General features: G+C 45.3%; 1 protein-coding gene across 1 annotated transcript in view; it reads left to right on the forward strand.

The window, feature by feature from the left end:
• Positions 1-21683, forward strand: part of SLC24A3 (solute carrier family 24 member 3) — a 127082-nt gene that overhangs the window by 76903 nt on the left and 28496 nt on the right. The window contains exons 5-10 of the mRNA XM_065401305.1: positions 6659-6733; positions 12812-12837; positions 14617-14670; positions 15346-15479; positions 20222-20382; positions 21009-21273. Of these exons, the coding sequence (XP_065257377.1) occupies positions 6659-6733; positions 12812-12837; positions 14617-14670; positions 15346-15479; positions 20222-20382; positions 21009-21273 (715 nt within the window). The remainder of the gene's footprint in view (positions 1-6658; positions 6734-12811; positions 12838-14616; positions 14671-15345; positions 15480-20221; positions 20383-21008; positions 21274-21683) is intronic.

Raw genomic sequence — 21683 nt, forward strand, 5'->3', positions numbered from 1 at the left:
AACCTTGAGGACTTTGCCTTCCATAGCTGCCTGGCCACATTGCGGGATGGGCTCGGGGAGGGCTAGGTGGGGGTTGGGGCGTGTGCCTCTCACAGAGCACAGGGCTGTGCCAGCCCCACACAGGACCTCCAGCAGTCTGAGCTGGGGCCAGCTCTAAGATGTGGGGTCTCAGCCCCACCCCACCCCACCCTATCGACTGGAGAAATGGGAGGATAGCCAGCCACTGTTGGAAAGTAAAGGACCCAACCTCTAGTCAGGTACAAAACAAGTGTTTAGGTCCTGCACCCTCCCCCACACACACGCAGCACCCCAAACCGCAACTTTAACAAACAGTGGCAGCAACTTTTGAACCAAAATATCACAACTTTCTGACAGCCTTACTAATAACACAAACACTGTGTGGGTATATCTACATCACAGTGTAAGGTGTGATTGTAGCACAGGTAGGCCTGCCTGTGCTAGCTTTAATCTAGCCAGCACCGGTAACAGTAGCAGTGAAGATGTGATGGCACAGAATTCAGCGCAGGCTAGCAATCTGTGAATACTCAGGGCCTGATTCTCAATTACACTGTCTCTCTTTACATTGCTCTGGTGGGCTAAAGGGCGTAGATTGGGTGTAGGTTGCAGTTACAAGGCCCCTTTATACTGCCTGAATGGTGCAAAGAGGCCTTCGTGTAAATTAGAATCATGCCCGACATCTTCCAGAACATTCCTTGGGCCAGCAGGCTGCAAAATGCCCAGTGTTCTAAGGGTTAATCGTTGACAATGTGGGCACACAGTTACGCTTCAATCTTCTGTGAAAAGAATGGGTTTTACAGATAATGAAAAGTGAAAATGAAGTTTCTTTTGGTTTGATTGAATTCATGAAGAAACATGACTCGGGGATGTGGATGGAAACCATATTTTATTAAGGGAATGTCTGACGTACCCTCTAGAAATGGAAAATAAGGATTTAAGGAGACAGATTAGTTATGGGGCTGTGGAAGAAATAATCATAGTTAAACTTTAGCTGATTGAAGAAGTTAACAACTGTATGAGCATTTGTCATTCACCCCATCAGTGCTCTTAGTTAAGAAAGTCAAGAACTAAATTAGCCTTCTGTCTTCATGGATCATGGTTGTCTCTGACATATATATTTTAACAATGTGTGTGCGTTGTGTACTGTACACAGAATCGTCACCTCTCACAATTTTATTCATAGATTTTAAGGCCAGAAGAGAGCATTGGAAAGGCACTAGCTCCCCCGAAAGTGGGCAGGCAGAAAGCAGGACCATGTCTGTGGAATGAAGGCTTCCTCTAACAATGTCTATCAGAACTACCCCTGCGCTTGTACAGCGATGCCCCACCTCCATCACAGACCTGTGTCTTATGGCACCATCTGGCCTTCGGAAGTTCAAAGAGTCCCTTCTCACAGTTCTAAAATTGAATGCAACCACTTGAATGCAATGGCCCCCATTAAAGTCAACATTTGCCAGCAGTGACCACAGAGCAAGACAGGGAAATACTGCAGTGTGAGATAACTGACAAATGTTGCCTTTTTCATGGCAGCCATTGTGCATGCATATTGCAGAGTTTTCCTAAGGAGAACTCAAAACAGAGCAATTGCTAGTCTTTATCTTGTGTTAGAGGTTTAAATAACCATCCAGTACATGTTGTGACAGACCCAGACCAGTGGGGTACAGGAGTCTGGTAGAGGGCAAATATACTGGTCACTGGATGAGTAGTTTTCTGTTCCCTGAGTGACCAGAGCAGGGGCTGCACTAGAGTAATCAGGAACCTGCTAGAACCAGTTAAGGCAGGCAGGCTAATTAGGACACCTGGAGCCAATTAAGAAGAAGCTGCTAGAATCCATTAAGGCAGGCTAATCAGGGCACCTGGGTTTTAAAAGGAGCTCACTTCAGTTTGTGGTGTGAGTGGGAGGAGCTGGGAGCAAGAGGCGCAAGGAGCTGAGAGTGAGAGGGTGTGCTGCTGGAGGACTGAGGAGCACAAGCGTTATCAGACACCAGGAGGAAGGTCCTGTGGTGAGAATAAGGAAGGTGTTTGGAGGAGGCCTTGGGGAAGTAGCCCAGGGAGTTGTAGCTGTCATGCAGCTGTTACAGGAGGCACTATAGACAGCTGCAGTCCACAGGGCCCTGGGCTGGAACCTGAAGTAGAGGGTGGGCCTGGGTTCCCCCCAAACCCTCCAATTGACCTGGACTGTGGGTTCTTCCAGAGGGGAAGGTCTCTGGGCTGTTCCCCAACCCACATGGTGAATCTCTGAGGCAAGAAAATCCACCAATAAGCGCAGGACCCACCAAGATAGAGGAGGAACTTTGTCACACTGTCCAAAGCTCAGGAGAATGGATGGACTATGAAAGCTAAAATACCAATAGCTCAGTCAAAAATGTGAGAGCCTAGTGTTATAGGGATAATTCCACTGATTTTTGCCTTTGGACTGTAATTCTGATTGTGACCGAGTTATGCTGCTTTAAATGTAAGCCTTCCAAAACGGAGATTCTGAATATAAGACTCGGTAGTATATCTGATCTTTCCCCAAGTATGTTTGTCCAGTGCGACCTAGCTAAAGAAAGGCTTTTCTGTTTCTGAGAAATATTATAAAAATATTCTCCATGACCTTGCACACAGTTTTGAAAATGTGTGTGTTGCTCGAGAATTGAATCTTAAATTCAACCACCTTCTAAGGTAAGTAATCCCTATTCTAAGGACTTGATCTAGATATTTCCAGATTAACTCATCCCGTTGTTGTTGTGTTGATATCATCTCATAACTTCTGAGTTGTTATGCTTGATTAGATCACCTAGTCTGATCACCTAGTCTGATCTCCTGTATAACACAGGCCAGAGAATTTCACCCAGTTACCCCTTCACTGAGCTCGATGATTTGTCTGACTGTTAAAAATGTGTGCCTTATTTCTAATTGGAATTTGTCTAGCTTTAATGTTTTAGGTGTCTTCTAATTTAACTCTGTAGCCAGGCACTTTGCAGACTTAATTAGGCTTAATTCAGAGACCGAGGCAGTTAACGACAAGCTAATATCCCTGCAAACTTAGCTCCCAATTCTGCAACCTTCTCTCTGATGGAAAACAAACCACTGCATCTCATGGAGCTCCATTGAAATCAATGAAATTCTACGTAGTCTGTATCTGTAGCAAATTTTCACTGTTACTCTATCCTATATACTAATATGGAGCACCTAACGATATGGTATACTGTGTTCATTTCATATACATGACTTTGTTATCAGCAAATCATTGGTGGATGATATGAAGTTGTGAAGCATTGTCAATACAGAGGAGGATCAGAATATTATACAGGAATAGCTGGATGACCTTGAGTCACAGAAATGAGATGAAATTCAATAATAAGGTCCTGCACTTAGGATCTAATAAAAAAATTTCTCCCACAAGCTGAGGCAACAGAGGAGAAGAAAGACTTGGGTGTGTTGGTGGAACACAGGATCACCATGAGCCACCAACATGATGCATGGTGGAAAAGGCAAATATGATCCCAGGATGTATCAGGCGAGGCATTTCCAGTAGAGATAGAGAAGTACTAATGCCATTGTACGTGGCACTGGTAAGATCTCAACTGGAATACTGTGTACAGCTCTGGTCACCCATGTTCAGGAGAAATGAATTCAAACAAACAGGTGCAGAAGAGCTACTAGGATGACCAGGGGAATGGAGAGTCGATCTTATGAGACTGGAAAAACATGGCTCGTTTAACATAGCAAAAAGAAGGCTGATGGGGGGGGGGGGGAATATGATTGCTCTCTGTAAACCCTACGGAAAGTGAAGAGCTATTTAAGCTAAAAAAAAAATGTTGGCACAAGAACAAATGGACCAGGAACAAATTGAGGCTGGAAATTAGAAGAAGGTTTCTACCCATCAGAGGGATGAGGTTCTAGAACAGCCTCCTAATAGGAGTTGTGGGGGCAAACAACTTAATTAGTTTTAAGAGCGAGCTAGACAAATTGATGAGTGTGATTGTATGTCCTGATTGCTTGTGATGGTAGGTGGCAGGGCTCACCAGCCCTCAGGCTCACTTCCAGTTTACACCTTCTGTTCCTAAAAGCTCATGTTTCAGGGTTTCAGCCAGACACCTGGAGGGGTCAAGATGGGATTCCCCCCCACAGACATACAGTATACTCTGGATTGGGTCTCCTTCCTCTGAATCATTAGAGATGGCCATGTTGGAGATGGGACACTGGACAGGGCCAGTGCTGTGAGGTGGCACCAAGCATTCTGTCCCTAGGGTGCTTGGCTGGCTGGTTCTCGCTCACATGCTCACAGTCTAAGTGGTCGCCGTGTGTGGGGTCAGGAAGGAATTTTCCCCCATGTTAGGTTGGCAGTGACCTTGAGGGTGAGGTTTCACCTTCCTTTGCAGCAAGGGGTGTAAATCACTTGTCAGGATTATCTGGATGTATCTCATTCAGTCAGCTCCCTGCCACTGGGGGGACCTTGGGCACTGGTGCAAATAGTCCCTCTTATTTTCTGCCTGTGGCACATGATAGTGTAGTCTCCTGTGGGCTGTAACCGTTTGGTCTAATTTTGGTTGTTGGGTGGTGGTGGCCTGTGATAGACAGGAGGTCAGACTAAATCATCTGGTGTTCCATTTGGCCTTAAACTCTGACTTTCATGACTTCTGTTTTCCTGTCCTACTCAAAGTCATTATACACAGCCCTACAAGAGTCTACTTAACTATCTAAGTGTGTAGGAAAAGTCATCTTCATATTATATGGTACTACTTGCATATGTGACCATACAATTCAAGACTAAATTGTACCAGATATGCACTAAGGGGCAGAGTTAAGGTTATGTTACTTTAGCATTTCCTGATTTTTCAGTGCTTAACTTTGCGACCATAACACAGTATTTTGTATGAGATTTCCTAAGTGTGTTTTTGTTTTTGTTTTTTTAAGAGAGAGAGGTAATAAAAAAAGTAGGAAAAAAATAAGAAAAGAGAGTTTCATTGTCCAGGACTTCAAACTCTGTTGGTTTACAAAAGTTTGTGAAGAGTGGTTGTGATTTTTGACTTTTAGAAGCACAAATCAGATTGACTGCCACTGATAGTTGTGCTCCTGAATCCCATTGTCTTTCACTGTGCCTCGTGTGCCTAAATCACTTGCACCCTTTTAAAAATCCCATCTGGAGTGTGTAACTAGTTGACTGTTGTGCACCAATCGTGTATGTCTGAAGGTGTTTGGCAACACACCACCAAAATGCCCAGCATGGTGCATTTTCAGAGATCTACAAAAGGCAGCTCCTCTCCACACTGCATTAGGAGTTGTGCTGCATCTCAGATGCATTGGAGCAAAACTCCTTTTGTGGGCTCTTCACAAAATGACAAGTAGCCTTCCTCACAGGTCTCTTTTGAAGTTAAATTAATTAATGTTGGTGAATGCTTGGAGATCCTAGGGTGGGAGGTGCTTTCTGTACAGTGTTAGTCTGCGTTTCTCAATCACAACCCAAAATTGGGATGGGGAGGCAGAACATTTCAAAGGGTTCACGCGATGGCTCCGGTCCTGCAGGATTGGCTGGGCTCAGCTCCCTACTCTGGGTGTTGGGATCTGCAGGGTTACAGCGCCACTCAGATTTGGACCAACCATCCCTCAGTCAGGAAGATGCAGGGGTGGGGGGCTGGGTCAAACTTGAGTGAGTGGCACTGTGAGCCCATGCACCGGGTCACAACTGTGCTCACACAGATTTGGCCCAGCTGCCCCCACACACAAGGGAGTTCAAGGCCAAATCTAAGCAGCACTGCAACCTCAGAGGTTGCAACACCCAGAGTGAGGAGCCGAGCCCAACCAGCCCTACAGGACTGGAACTGCAGGAGCGGCTGCTGCGGGGTGACTGCAGGGTGGGATCTGCAACAAAGACCCCCAGGCCTCCTGCCCCGCCCCCTGGGGCCAGGACCCAACACCCCACCACCAGCCTTTTTACTGGCCTTGTGACGGGCCCTCAACCTTGACAAATGGGTCCTGAGCCTGAAAAGTTTGAGAAGTTCTCATGTAAATGGCTCTGCAGGGTGGGAGGCAGCAGAGAACCAGGGCCCCCTGCATCCTCCCAGTTTTCTATCTATTCCTTTCCATTTAAAATATAAACATTCCCCACGTTTCGCCATTAAAATCGGATATTGTGTGGTCCTGAGCCCATCACACAGGGCGCCGAAAGCTCTCTCAGGGGGCTTGCAGGGTTTTTAACAGAAGATCAATACCTCAAAGGATTGGGCCCTCAATCCCTCCACCACCCACACGTCTTACAGGACTCTAGAACTGTGACTTTCTCCTAACCAAACGATTTGGGCCCAAGTTCTGCCTTCAGTTACAGCTATTAAAAAACCTACAGATACACAGGGATGATTAGACCTGCCTAGAAGTAACTGAGGGCAGAATGTGACCCTGGATAAACAATGCAAGTGCTGACCATTACCATGACTTTGCCACCTTTAGGTGCCAGAGATTCAGTCTCTCCTCTGGCCTTTTTGTGCCTCTGGGTAGTGGTCTCAGAAATGCAATGCATTCCTAAACTTGGATTTCCCATATCACGTGCTAATGTATGGGGCCAGCTAGCACTATGAAATGACAGTCCATCCTTTGACACAGAGAACTTGTGATGATGAGAGCCTGGCTCACTCCTCCTTTTTGTGTATTTTCTCAGGTGGTTGCACTGTCATCGTGGAGTCTGCTGCGAGATTCAACCTATTACACACTGTCTGTTGTTGCACTCATTGTGGTAAGTTTTTGAAGGCTATTATGACGGTGCTTCTGCTCAGTGTCTCCTACGGTCCTCATCATTATTGTCACTGGGGACAGATTAAGACATAGGCACTATAATCTTGTGCCCTGGCTCCAGGAGTCATGTCACAGCTAAACCTCAAATACCCCCCCCCCCAAAAAAAAAGCTGCTTCTAGCCTTCCTGGTTGCAAAGGAAAGCTTAAAAACGCAACATAGGTGTAATTGATACAGCAGTGCTCACTTGAGTCTGCAGAGAGCATGAAACAATAGCTCTGAGAGGAGTGGACAGCCCCATTCATCTCAATGGGATGGTAACTCTGAAACCCACAGTACATCTATACTGCATCTGGGAGAGAGCCTCCCAGCCCGGGTAGACAGACTTGTGTTAGTGGGGCTCACATTAGCCCACTGAAAATAGCTGTGTGGGTGTTGCACCAGTGGAGGCTCGGGCTTGCCACCCAAGCTCGGACCCCTCATACCCCCAGAAATGCACGAGCACAGGTCCCGCTAGCACAAGTCGGTCTACCCAGGCTGGGAGGCTTGCTTCCCGCTGCAGTGTAGACGTACTCCCAGAGCTCTGGCCTCCAATCAGGCCATGGAGTGGGTGCTTAGTCCTGTTTTGTTCCTTATGTGGGGAGAGGATGGAAGGATCTGTGCATTTCCGACTTCAAATTTGAGTCATTCCCCCCCATCCCCTTGGTCCTCTGGCTCTGCTACCAAGAAGCCCTCCATACTCAAGAAGGGACATGCTTTGCCCCTGTGGGAAGGAAATCAATTCATGAATACAAAATGTTACTATGAGTCATATACATGCACACAGACTCATGGGATTTAGTGGGTACTAGTGCCAAACCCTACTGGTGAGGGTGCAAGATGGTTTCATTGATAACACCTTGTGACCAATTGTTATAATTCTCCAAAATATTTAGCAGTTGTGAAAATCAGGCCACTTATATAGCACCCTAACCATGGATTTAGAAGCCAATGGCCTGGTTATCAACAGTGCTCCCTGTTCAGCTCCCATCATGTGCTGTGGGAAGTGTAGGTGCTCAGAACGGCTGAAAATCAGGCCACAAATGGAAACAATGTTAGCATAAGAATTGAAATGTGAAAACGACAGCAGTTAAATGGCACATTTTCATCCAAACTCGCACAAAGTCAGGAAATACAAAAGTTACATTTCCCAGAGCAAAGCTGCATATTGCATAAATGTTGTTTTCATCTATACATTACTGTCGTCTTGGACATGTTGCCTAAAATAAACTATTCCCTACTAAATAGGGGAAAGGGAGAGCGAGATCTTCTTGTGTTCACTTTAATACATTTGTAAGGTCAAGTCAGCGTCGTGGTGAGAAGATGAACGTTTGCAATTCCAGAATTTGTGTGACTGTAACTAGGCAACATGAAAGTTTCCTGGCTGTATTTTCTTTTGCCGTTAGCATGTGTGCGCCTGCATACTGGGTACATATTCCATGTGCATAGCTAGTCCCTCCCCCTGAGACTTCCAGCAAAGAGTTTGCCTCAACTTGTTGGAGCTTTGTAATCTCAACACTGCAAGGTCAGCCTTCTGCAATGTATGAACAATAGCTTGTCTTCAATCTAATTCATACCTCCACACCCAGGCAAGAATAAAAGCAATGTAATTGACAGCAATGATGTGTGAAACCAACAAAGGCTGCTTTGTTACTTTCAGGGCTTAAGAATAATGAAGCACAAGAAAGTGGCTTTTCAACAATAAACCAACAACCCCATATATTGTAAAAAATTACCTCCCAAGGGCAGAAAGGCACGTATGCAACATCCCAGCCCTTTGATTTATTTATTTGTTTATTTTTAATCCAAAGGAAGCGTGGCTATAGAAAGTCGCTTTGCTTCTAACCTGATAGCGTTTGGATTGTGTGTTTCATTTGCAGAACTGTTGCAAATCAGTCAGGGGAGGAGGTGGGGTTTTTTTTGTTTGTTTTAAAAAACCTTCCAGTGATCTTTCTGCTCACAGGGCTTGGCAGCTTTATTTTTGGATGCTTCTCAGCATCCTAACAGTGGCCTGATACAATCATACCTTTTGTGCCATATCTAGCATATTCCTTAAACTAGGTATATAGCAAGAAACTCAGACAGATCATTAAACAGAACTCTGGTACCTGTAAACAAGGTATATATTACTCTTTCTTTCTGGTTCCTTCTCTCTTCCCTCACAAATGTCTTCCATGGAGGGCTATTCTTCATGGCTACAGAACTACAAAAGTCCCGTTCCTTGGGATCTTCACTCCAAAGGACTAGGATATTATCATTCCTTCTTGGGCCTGTACCCCACTTGCCCAGAGTCAAGCCCAATCCTCGGCAGCTCCTTGCTATCAATAGGGCTATGTCAATTACCATTTGTTAAATGCACATAAAGGGAAATGGGGGAATGGGGAGAAAGGAAAAACAGTTAAAATATTTAACCCCTCTGCTTGACATTTTCTCTGGTGGCATTAAAAGACCTTGTTAGGTCAAACAGAGTCAGATTTCGGTGGTAGCACTTGTTTGGTTCTTAAAATATGTAGCCTGCCTTCCTCCCCTCTAAGACCCCACCTCCACCTAGAGACAACCACCTGACAAAGAATACACCATCACCTTAACTCTGCCCCACAAGGGATGCTGGATTTCCAGACCCCCGTACCCCAGAAGCGAGTGGGTGCTGCCCCAGAACTATACCAAAGGGACGCCCACTGTTCTGTGCTGATGGGTGAAGGAAAAAGGGGGATGTCCTGCTAGGTGGCTTAACTTTTCATTTCTTTGCTTTTGAGGTTTTGCATCAGGTTGGTTACACATACAGCACCCTTAAGCGTGCCATCCTGTAGCGTTTATTGCCTGAATTTTAAATAGTATCACTCAGTTGCGGAGGAACATGGAAGCCTCCTTAGCATAAACTCCCAGGGTAAAATCCTGGCCCACGGAAGTAAAAGGCAAAACTCCCATTTATGTCAGCAAGATGAGGATCTCACACACACACACCCAGTCTTTAGATGCTGTTCCAGTTCAGTGCTGTGCTCCCTACTTGAAATCATACTGATCATAAATTGTACTTGTGTAGCACCTTCCTTTCGCAAGGCACGTACCTGCTGGAATGAGTTCAGCCTCAGCACGCTCCTGTGAGATGAGCTAAGACAATGCATTGTCTTCAGGCCCAGGCACTACCTTTCCCCCACCATGCAGGGTGAGTTGAGGACAGACATTCCTAATGAAATGGTCCATTTTACTGGCTGCTCTGTGATTTGAAGTGAACCAGTTTCTCTCTTGCCTTCCAAAGACACGGTCGTGCTGAAATGAACATTTATTTCACATTAACCATGAAAATAACTAGATTAATGTCATAGAGAAGAAAAGGGAAAAGTGGTAAATTTCACAAAATACAGGTGCAGACTAGTTACACTTATAACTGATCATTCTTGCTCTACCAGTCATCTGAATGTTCCCTTAGCCACTTTTTTCTATGAGATAAAATGGGCTTCTTGATCATTGAAAGAAGGAAGTAAATTTGCTTGGGTTAGAATAAATAAATCCCATATGATTATTGTTAATTTTGAGACATGAATGTATACAAACAAGAAATGTCCAATCACATGTAGGTCCCAGTTCAACAAAGGACTTAAGAACATAAAAAGCACATAAGTATGTGCTTTATAATAAGTCCCTTTGATTTAAATGGGACTTAAGCACATGCTTAACTTTTAGCAAAATATGGGATCTTCTATAATGGATGGTGTTGTGTGTGGAAGGTATCCCGTGTTCTTTTAATAAATAGACTGTGATGATCTCATAGATGTGAATGCTCCACCATTGTTTTGCCTAACCATATATGTGTCCCCATTGATACTGAGTATTTTAAAGTTATGGGTTTAACATTAAATCACGTAAAAATCCAGGGATTAGATGTAAACTGGCTTGGCTTCATTTACACCAGCCGAGGAGTTGGCTCTATACCTCTTTTCCAAATAAAAAATCCACCAAGACCTTCTTTTAATTAGAGCTTGGCAAAACAACATCTAATTTCTCAAACTGTTCCAAAGTTATTCTTCATCCTGCATTAGAATGAAAAAAATTCAACAATTCCAAATTTTAAAGGGATACTAGCCCAAATCCTCAAAGGTATTTAGGTTCCTAACTTCCACCGATTTCCATGGGAGTTTGGCACCTAAATACCTTTGAGGATCTGGGCTGCTGTCAAAGTTGTTAGGCCAAAACATGTGGCCCACGGCTTATTTTCATTTTTATTCGCAAAGATGAGTGCGCGTGCTTGCGTGTCCTGTCACACCAAAACATCGCAGCCTGAAACTATTCTTGCCACATAAAACCCTGGTGAGTATGAGCAATAACCTGTGGTGTGCATGATATATCACAGCCATGTTATCTTCTGATAACCAATATTACTGGTGTACATTACAAAGAAAGAGATGTTTGCACTTTACAGAGTGTGCAGACTAAGGGTGTGTTTCCCTGGGGTTTCCCTTTCCCTTGGTTGCTCTCTGGTACCATAATAGTGCTTTTTCATGATGGTGTTTTCCTAATTAAACTGTATCTCTTCATGTAGTGTAGAGATGAGGGCAAATAAAGAGCCATGAAGCTTTAGAATGGCTGAGCAAAAGTTTCCCCCAATCTAATAAAAGTTGAAACCAAGTACAACACACAGTCATTTCCTGGGATGTCAAGTTGTAGAGTGGCTATGGACTGAGGCTGCAGGCCACACGGCCCAGAGAAGTACAGCTCTGGCATTGAGGCGGTGGCATGTTGGCACTCAGCTATTCTGGGAGGATGCCCCTGGTCCCAGGTTACTGTAAGCATGTCACCTACGCAGCGCTGGACTTGACAGGGTCACATTCTAACAACAGCCGTGGTCTGACACTGAGCCAAAGGGCAATAACCATGGGGCCTCTTTCCTAGCTGTCAGGTAACATAAAATATGTTACACGATGTGACTGTTCAGCAGAACAGGAAGGCTGGATGGCGCCAAGGGATGGAGAAAGCAGGCGCTTTGGCAGAAGACTTCAGGATAAGCAACCCAAGGAAGCCCAGCTATCTTCTTGACATTGTGTTGCCACAACATCTTGTCATGGCGCATTACAACGTGATACCGTTCCACTGGCTGAAAACAATTTTGAAATGAGGCCTGGGGTTGGGGGTGACAGTGAGGAATCAGCAGGGAAGCCAGTAAATTGCAGATGTCCATTTAAAGTAAGAGTGCATGGAAAGACTGGCACCGCTGACTATTACCAGCACCATATCCACTGGCACTCTTTCAGTCTCCTCTCCCATCTCCCAGAGGCCCTGTTGGAAATAAGCTGTGGAACATGAGGGCCATCTAGTGGTGACTAGGAAAAGCTCACCTTTAAGTTTCTACTTTAAAAAGTGAAACCAAGGATAAATTGACAAAAGTCAGATGTAACAACTTTTGTGACATGATGTTATTGTTACTCAGAAAGATACCACACTCGGAGAAAGACATGTTCCCTGCCCCAGAAGGTTTTGTGTGGTGTTATTGTGAGGACCTATTTTCACCGGTGTTTTGAGTTCAGTTGGAATAGTAGGTGCAGCTCAGCACCTATGAAAATCAGGCCCTGGGCCAGATTCTTAGCTGGTGTAAAATGCATGTAGCTTCATTAACTTCATTGGTGCGATGCTGATTTACACCAGCTGAGGATCTACCCCCCCCCCGCCAATGGTACATGTTTATCACATGATTTCCATGGGACACCCTTTTTCCCACATAACTTCATGTGCTTTACCGCCATTAAATCACTCTCATCCTTTGGACACTTGCTCTGAATGCACCTTTTATACAAAAATCTCAGAGCACTTGGGTAAGTCTGTCATCCCCATTCTACTGATGGGACAGACTGGGGGACGGAGAAGTTAAATGAGCCCAAGAAAACAGCACCCGCGTGGTACCTAGGCCTCGTGCTTCTGTCTCTCGCTCTGATCACTAGATGATGCTGCCTCTCCGTGCCACGTGTTCAGGTAACAGGGTATTTTCAGCTCTAATGTACGCTGTCGCATTTCATGGATAACATGACTTTTTTTTAATTTCCTCCACAGTTTATTTATGATGAAATCGTTTCTTGGTAAGTGTATCCAGCTGTCACTTTCTGATTATATTGCAGGAGCTGAAAAATCAGGGTTAATGAGAGCGGGGAAAACTAAAGTTCTGCAGAGCAATTCAGGCACCAATTTCCTGCTCAGCAGGAAACCCCATTAGCAGGTGGACTGGCATAACTCCTTTTCTAAGCTAGGGAGGAATGCCCAGGAGAGGTTCATTCAGAGCATCCCCTGATGCAAGGAGGCAGTGGTGTCGGTCTGCACCCTCTGTCCACCCACATACACTCCCCCAGAGGGCAGTGGTGTCTACGTGGGCAGACTGGCAATACAGCATGGCCCTTAGTCAGAGATTTGCTGCCAGGGTGAGGTCAGAGCGACTGGGAAGGGGCAGTGAAAGCCAGAGGGGAAATGCCATGAAACATGAGCATTAGAAAGGTCTTCCAAAATGTCTTCTCTGAGTTTGTCCAAACGTTTGAACTTTTAAAAAGAAATTGAATGGTAGAAAAGTATCTTTGTAATGGTGGTGTTAAAAATAAAATGACCTGAGATAGCATTAAAGGGGCACTGTCCAGTTAAAAATCATATATTAAAATGAATGCATTTACCTGTGTTATTAATAACACTGCAGTTTAGTAATGGTGAAAATAGAAAAATCTAATTTACTTTCAGCTGTTTATTGTGTTTGCTGCCTGTCTCTCAGATCGGACAATGACATTAGTCAGTTTAACTTTTGCTCATAGTCAGTTAAACTTCATTTTCAGGTTTTCTATAATGTTTGGGTTACAAATGTTGCAGGGAGTTGGGGGGTTTAATTTGTTCCCCCAGGGATGTTTACTTTTAATTTAATTGAGACATTTCCACAGTTTTGCAGAGGGTTTTTTTTTTCCTTTTTAAACTAAAATTAAATTTGAGGGCAAATTAGACATAACTGCTTCCTTTTAATGAAATACATCAACGGGGAAGCAGAGCGCTGGACTGTCAGAAACAAGGGAAATGAATTAATATGGTCAGTGCTAAAGCTGAGAGATCAAAAAGCCACAGCTCGACTTAAAAGAAAATGAACAATGAGTCTTATTGTGTAGAACTGTGGTGCTGTTTATTGCTGGAGCTAGTTGTTTGTCACAGTAAACTATACAAAATGTAAGGGTCTGGTTAGAGGGGCGGGGGGAAAACTCCATAGTGAGAAGTATCAAAAGCCACGGGCTGTCTAATTTTAGTACAAATGTCCTTTATTTTGTAGTAGAAACTGCTACAAAAATCATTATGCTAGTTCATAACATGTAACTAGCCGTTTAAACCATGCAGCGCTGCTTGTCCAGTGCCTGCCAGCTCAGCTGTGGAGAGAGAGCTGGAAAGAACTGGTGCTACCTCTGGTTCAGTCTCTTCTCAGCAGCAGGAGCGCTCTTAAACCAGCTCTGGGAGCTCAGTGGGCCTGATTCGCCATTTGCTTTGCACCGTGTGTCAGCATTCGCCTTGTGCAAAGTGGGCATAAAATATCTCCACCCGCTCCACTGCACCCCATGCCCCAGTCTGCCCTTCCCGAAAGGTCCAAGTTGCTTAGTGGATGCACACCTACATTTTATTTTTTTTTCAATTGCTTTTGATTTTTTTTGCCAAGCAGGATCAGAGTAGGAGTTAAAATCCCGGTGCTTTGTGTGCAGCTTTCTGTGTATGCAGTACAATGTCCAGTGGGTTGAACATTTCCATGTGGGTTTACTGAATGACTAAAGCCGGGAGTGCCGTCGGGCACAGGTGACCTCTCTCTGCTCCCCTGTGATTTGTCCCTCATCTGCCTTTGTTTGCAGGTGGGAGTCCCTCGTCCTAGTGTTGATGTACTTCATTTACATCCTGATCATGAAGTAAGTCAAATATGCCCTTGGCCTGTTTAAAATGCAGGGCTCTGCTTTCAGAGTCTGCAGAGGTAATTCCAGAGCAGAAAGAGGTGGAGCAGGGTTTCTGTAATGCCATCTAGCCCAGGTGCTTCTCTAGCTCTAGTGTCTGAGCACCTGGCAATCTTTGGTGTATTTATCCTCACAACACCCCTGTGAAGTAGGCCGGTGCTATTCTCTTTATAGTGTATCGGTGGGGAAACTGAGGCACAGAATGACCAAGTGACTTGCTCATGGTCACACAGAAAATATGGGGAGGGTCAGAGAATTAAACCCAAGTCTCAAGAGTGTCAGGCTAGTTCCCTGACCCCTATACCATCCATCTTTTGACCAAGAGGCTGATTCCACTGACATGGCGGATGGTGTAACAGAATTACAATCTGTATTTGTTTTAGCATCCAGGACACTTTTTACACATTCTGTTTTATGGACTGTCATGTTTGAGGACACAGAGATTGTTTTGCGTGTAACTAAGCTACAGCTGTCCTATTCTAAGGCTAGATTTCTTTAAAACCACCGGGCCTTCCTTGCCCTCTAGAATGCTATAGTTTGGTCCTACGTGGTCTGGCTCAAGAAAAGAAGGGCAGTTGAGAAAGCTGCATATAGGGAACAGAGATACAACAGGCGTTTGTTTTCTTTGCATAGGTTTAATTCCTCCATACATCACTGCTTTGAAAGGAAGACAAAAAATGCTGCAAATATGGTGAACGGATTAGCAAATAACACAGAAATGGACGATAACAGCAATTGTGACGCCACCGTGGTATTACTAAAGAAAGGTAACTGTTCCAGTAAGTCACGCTGCTTGTTTGCATCATTCTGAATAATTCTCACTCATGTTTGCTAGTAATTGAGCTACCTGGAATGGTTCTGTACTGTCAGGGATTGAGATGAAAGGGAATATAGAAGAACTGGCCCGTTTGTAACCCACACCACCAGATGGCAGTGTAGTTACAGTGGATGCAGGTCCATTTCCAGTTGTGTGCATCCCATCCTTGGAGAACCCCTTCCCTGAAACTTCTTAGTTTAGGATTCCCTTCCCTGGGGCAGTGTGCACAGAGATATGCTCCCAGAGAAGAGTGAGAGCACATCTACAAATGATGCAGTTCAGAATTCCAGACGGAGCTCTAATTACAGTCCTCATCCAGACAGTGAGCACCATAGAAACCGAGCATATGCGGAAACACAGCAGCGGGAAAACCGCTCGAGTTTTTCCGCTACCCCCAGTTAAAGTAAGGAAGTGGTTGCTTATGCACTTCCTTTCCTGAGCTAGAACTGATTTGCAGTTAGGGAGCTATGCATGTGCGCTTGCCACTGCTGCAAACTAGGGTTTTCCTTGTATTAGACAGCTGTTTCTTCCAGCTAAAATTACTGCTCTGGATCAAGAATTTGAACTGCTGCTGCTCTTCTCAGTCAGTTCCTCAGCTGGTATAAACTGGCATTAATTTCAATGGAGCTACACCAATTTACAGCAGCTGAGGGTCTGGCCCATTACGTTTGCAAACCTCTGCGTGGACCCTCTCATTTCAGATCAGGGTTTGTCTACATGGGAGATCTTTTCAGTTATCCCAGTATAATTATACTGCTATAGTTATACCAGAATGACCCCTTCTGTGGACACTCTTATTCTGGAACTAGAGTGGCTTTTTTTTTTTTTTTTTTTTTTTTTGCCTTAATTTAAACATCTTCCATATTGACATAAGCTTAAACTGGAAAAAGACCATTCTAATATAGGGTTGCCAGGCGTCCAGTTTTCGACCGGAATGCCCGGTCGAAAAGGGACGCTGGCGGCTCCAGTCAGCACTGCTGACTGGGCCGTTAAAAGTCCGGTTGGCGGCCCCAGATTGGAACCCCCTCCTGCACCCTAACTCCCTCCAAGAGCCCGCACCCCAAACCCTCTGCCCCAGGTTGGAACCCCCTCCCACACCCAACCCCAGCCCTGAGCCCTCTCCCAGAGCCCGCACCCCCTCCCACACCCCAGCCTGAGTCTCCTCCCGCACCTATCCCCTGCCCCAGCCCTGAGCCTGCTCCCACACTGCAAACCCCTCGCCCCCAGTCCGGAGCCCCCTCATCCCCAGTCCCACCACGGAGCCCGTACCCTCAGCTGGAGCCCTCACCCCTCCTACACCCCTGCCCCAGCCCAGTGAAAGTGAGTGAGGGTGGGGGAGAGCGAGCGACAGAGGGAGGGGGGCTGGAGAGAGTGGGGGCGGGGCCTCAGAGAAGGAGCAGGGCCTCAGGACAGGGAAGGGGGAGGGGCAAGGGTATTCAGTTTTGTGCAATTAGAAAGTTGGCAACCCTACTGTAATACCAAAATAAGGGTGTCTACAGGGAGAGTTACAGTGGTACAACTATAGTGCTTTAAATTCGCACCCTACCTTATACTAATGTAACTTCCCTTGTGTAGACAAGCTCTTTGAAGGGCTTATTTCAGTTTAATTTAAACCTGTTCTCAGCTGATTTAAACTAAACCAAAAAAGCCACTAGTTGCACCAGTTTAACAAAATCAGTTTAAATTCACACTTTAGGTTAACCTGGTGCCACTTTCTCTTGTAGATGAGGCCTGTATAGTGTCTGAAACCATCCTGATTTGTGTGTCTTAATGACAAAGGGAGGTCTCAGGGCAGAAAACCACTACCTCGTGCCTTGTCTATGTTTAATAGTTTTGACACTTAATTATGCCAGTATACTTAAAGCAGCAAAAATACAGGGTGGCTGGTCCCTTTTAAGAGGAGACGGGGCTGAGACCCCACCTGTGCCAGGATCAGCTCACCTCCTCAGGTGGGGAATAGTCCATGAGGAAGTAATGTGGCTGTGTGATTAGCTCAGGCTAGGCTGGGGACATAAGGGAGGAAAGACAGATTCCTGGCTAGTCTCTGGGGAAGGAAAGTTGTGTGGGAGCCAAACACTCCAGCTAGGCGGGGCTGAGAAAACCACGCAGGATGCTGGCCTGAGAAAGCAAGACTGGCTCCTGGAGGGAATAATAAGGGTCTGTTTGATTATAAGCCAGCTCTGGGAAGGAGGGCTAGGGGCTCCTTACTCAAGGAGAGAGGAGAATGAGGGTATGTCTATACACCACCAAGGCCATGCTGCGGGTCATTTATCCCAGTGTAGAGCAATGCTAGCCCATCAGGGGCCCTAAGCAAGAATATTTTTGCCCCGCCCCCAAACACACAACACATACTAAAAAAGTAAATAAAGGGCCCCCTTGAGCTGCTCGGGGTCCTAAGCAATTGCTTAGTCTGCTTATGCCCAGCGCTAGGTCTGCCTGAGAGCTAGAGGCTGGAGCAGAAAGGAGGGAGAAGGCAGGACGGGCCTTGTGTCTGCTCCAGCTGCTCAGGGAGCAGGATCTTAGCGTATGCACAAGGTGCCTCGGGCGGACTCATCACCGAATTTGATCAGCTGGTTGGATCATTAGCTTCCCTGGCTTGGGCTGGGTACTGAGCAGGATGAGACAGTCCCTCAGGGAGGAGGGGCAGGGCCCAGCTGAGGTCTGGACGGAAGAGACTTTATTTTTCAGTGTATTTGGACTCAAAGTAGAACCCCAGCAAGGGACTTTTGCCTTCCGTCTTTGGACTGTGTGGCGTTCTTAAGGGACCCTAAACAAAAGGGGAAATTGTGGTATGGTATTGCAGAGCCCTCTGTTTTCCCTCTGGCCCAGCGCGCACACATACAGGCCATGAGGGGGCGCAAAGGAGACAGCTGATCCTGTTACATACTGGTATAAAAGTGCTTATGCCAATATATTTTATTCTGGTTTGAGGAAGTGAAATAAGCAATACAAGCATATAATTGTGTCTGCGCTGTGGCCTTAACCATCATAGCTCTGTCTGCAGAAAATCACACCCCTTACTGACATAGTTAGGCCAGAAAAAAAATTAAGCGTAGACCAGGCCTTAGTCATTCAGGTAACCTGCTGACAACAGGGTTACTAACACAAATCAGAGAGTTTCGGTTATGGATTCGTTTACGCACACTTCTTTACAAATATTTCCTTTTTGCATGACATTTCTCATGTTTGGATAGCTTTTTTGTTTTGAAACTTTGTGGTTACTCGGACAAGTCATTTGAGAGAAGAGATGTTTCTTCACTTTTTGAAAACGGTTTCAAAGTTTATCTGGCAATTGGCCACTAGTAGCCGAGAAATGACTGACTGTAAATCTCCAGTGTTGTTTGACACGCTAATCTGCAGTATTCGCTCGCACACCACACTGTTTTTACCAGCTTAGACAGGAAACTCTTTGGGGCAGGAACTGTGTTTTTGTTCTGTGTTTGTAAAGTGCCTAGCACTAGGGGGCGCTGTTTCATGACTAGGGCTCCTAGGTGCGCCAATAATACAAATAATACATCATACGCTGGACTGCAATTCTATTGCAAGGGTCTCGGGTTTCTAGTCACTTTCTGAGCCTCTGCTTTTCTGGACACACTGAAATAAGAGAGTCATTCTGTATTTTGAACTGTGAAATCTTTTTGGATCATTTTGATTAATTCCTGAGTTCTGCCCGAAAATCGAAAGCCCCGTGGGCCTGCTGTGTTTCCCGTGAGCGCCATTCTTGAAATACAGATTTGACAAAAGTTTCAAGCAACAACAGTTCCGTCATTTTGGTTTATACTAGCATAAAAACAACATCTTTTCCCACTTCAGTAAAAACAAAGCAAATACCCAGGCAAAATGTTTCCTTGATGAGTTAAGGCTGAGAACATATTGTTCTTTGTGGCAATATGGATAAAACAACAATAATAATAGTTATTAATTGTGGCCAGAACCCCATTGTGCTAGGATCTGTGCAAACACAGAAGCACACTGCCCAAGGATACAAGAACCTGCATTGAGTTTCCCCTATTGCGCCGCAGATACACAGCAAAAGCTACCTGCCCCAATACATGATGAAATGGTGGGTGAGGATTATATCCTCGTGCATGTAAAGATTAGGCTCTTGGAAGCGATGCAGCCAGTACCACAGGCCTAAGCACCAGATGGCATCTACTGCACTGGGACATCTGCTCTTTGGTGTGTAATCATTGTGTGTAGTAAGTGTGTGATAAATTCTTGAGAGTAGGTTAGATTTTGCAATGAAAAGCCTCAATGGTGGGCTAAGTGAGATTTATTTCAAAATCCGATTGCTCAAGGACAGAAATGAATGAGAGAAGAGGCCCTTTTGATGCCAGTGTCTGAAGTTGAGTGTCTCACCCTGGGCCCACGAATCTTTATGGTTCACTGAATTCAACCTTTTGAGAACCATGTAGTGTGGGGTGGGAGATAGAGGTCATCTTTCCTGGCCCACTCTTGCCAAATGGTTTCTAAGCTCCTGGGGGCTAGGGTGCTGAGAGGAAAGGGTCGCTCTCTTATGGGGTGGCTTGCAGAGTGAAAAAAAGACGGAAAACCTGTTGCTCTAATGCAAAGTTGACTGTTCAGGCTGCTAGCTTTGAAAAGAGGGAGGATTGTAGAACTCTCTCATTCTGAGAGGGGCCACTGGATCAGCAAGCAAGGTACCTCACCCCTTTCTCTGTTAATTCTCTGCAGGGAATTTCCGTCGTAAAGCCTCGGTGATCATGGTGGACGAGCTGCTGTCTGCCTACCCACACCAGCTTTCCTTCTCTGAGGCTGGGCTCCGGATAATGATCACCAGCCACTTCCCTCCCAAAACCCGTCTCTCCATGGCCAGTCGCATGTTGATCAACGAGGTACGTGTTACTCCTTGCTCCTCAGTCTGAGTCCGTGTCCATCCTGAACTCTACTGCCATAGCAATCTTCAGACTGAAGGGAGACTGACTGACAGGCATTTCTGTGCTCTGATGGAGTTTCTCATCTTCCTCACCCCTGTCCAAGTGTGCTGCTAAGCCATCCCTTGACACTATTCCCTGATGAGATACCTGAAGAGATTGCTTTTTCTGCACAATGTACCAGATCACACTAAATGGCAGAAGAGTTCCATTTCCCTCCCCACAGCCGCCCCCAGGAGAAGATGCTCCCAGACATTGGTCTTATTCTGATCTCACTTACACTGATTCTACAAACACTGTAATTCCACTGACTTCAGTAGACTTCAAATTTACCCCAATGTAATTTGGATTAGTATATGGCCCGTGCTTTCAGTGTCAATCTGTTTTAGATTCCAGTATACTCGGTCCTTCATTTACCGAAATGATAGTATTTGTGTCAGATCCGCAGCAGGTGTAGATGTCAAATTTACACCAGTTGAGGATCTGGCTCCATATTTTTTAAAACTTGCTTTTACAAAATTCTTCAGATCTCTCCTTATTTTTGTTATCATCTCTTTTTCACCAAGACTTTGTAACTCTGTTTCCAGAGGCAAAGGCTGATAAACAGCAGAGCCTACACCAATGGGGAATCGGAAGTGGCTATCAAAATTCCTATCAAGCACGCCCTGGAGAACGGGACAGGCCCCAGCAACTCCACTGAAAGGGGCGTGAATGGGACCCGAAGAGACGAGGACATGGCTGAGGCTGGAAATGAGACCGAGAATGAGGACAATGAGAACAACGAGAATGATGAGGAAGAGGAGGAAGAGGAGGATGATAATGATGGACCTTACACTCCTTTTGACCTACCCTGTAAGAAGCTCCTTGGGCTTTCCTTGTTTCAGTATAACTCTGAAAACACCAAACAGCATGACAGTTACATTTGAAATTCTAGGTGCTTCTCTGATGACCCCATTACAGTTTAATTCCTCATCATTGCTGAAATGGGATTGTGTCCATCTGGTTTAAATAGATAAGGCCCCCTCCCTTCTGATGGAAATAACAATAGAGTGGAATGTGACAGAACCCAACCAGGCTGCTGTAATTGCTGCAGACACCTAAAACTTGTCTGGACTAGGAAAAAAGGTGTGTTCTTAGCTGTGTTATCTAAAACCTGGTAACAACACATGGTGAAAGCCTACTGAAGACAAGGCAGTGGTATTATTAACAGGTGTTAACAGGTCAGCGTAAACACCTTTAAAAACTACACACTGCCTTGTCTT

Source organism: Emys orbicularis, chromosome 3 (assembly GCF_028017835.1).
Source record: "Emys orbicularis isolate rEmyOrb1 chromosome 3, rEmyOrb1.hap1, whole genome shotgun sequence".
In the NCBI taxonomy this organism is placed as follows: domain Eukaryota; kingdom Metazoa; phylum Chordata; order Testudines; family Emydidae; genus Emys; species Emys orbicularis.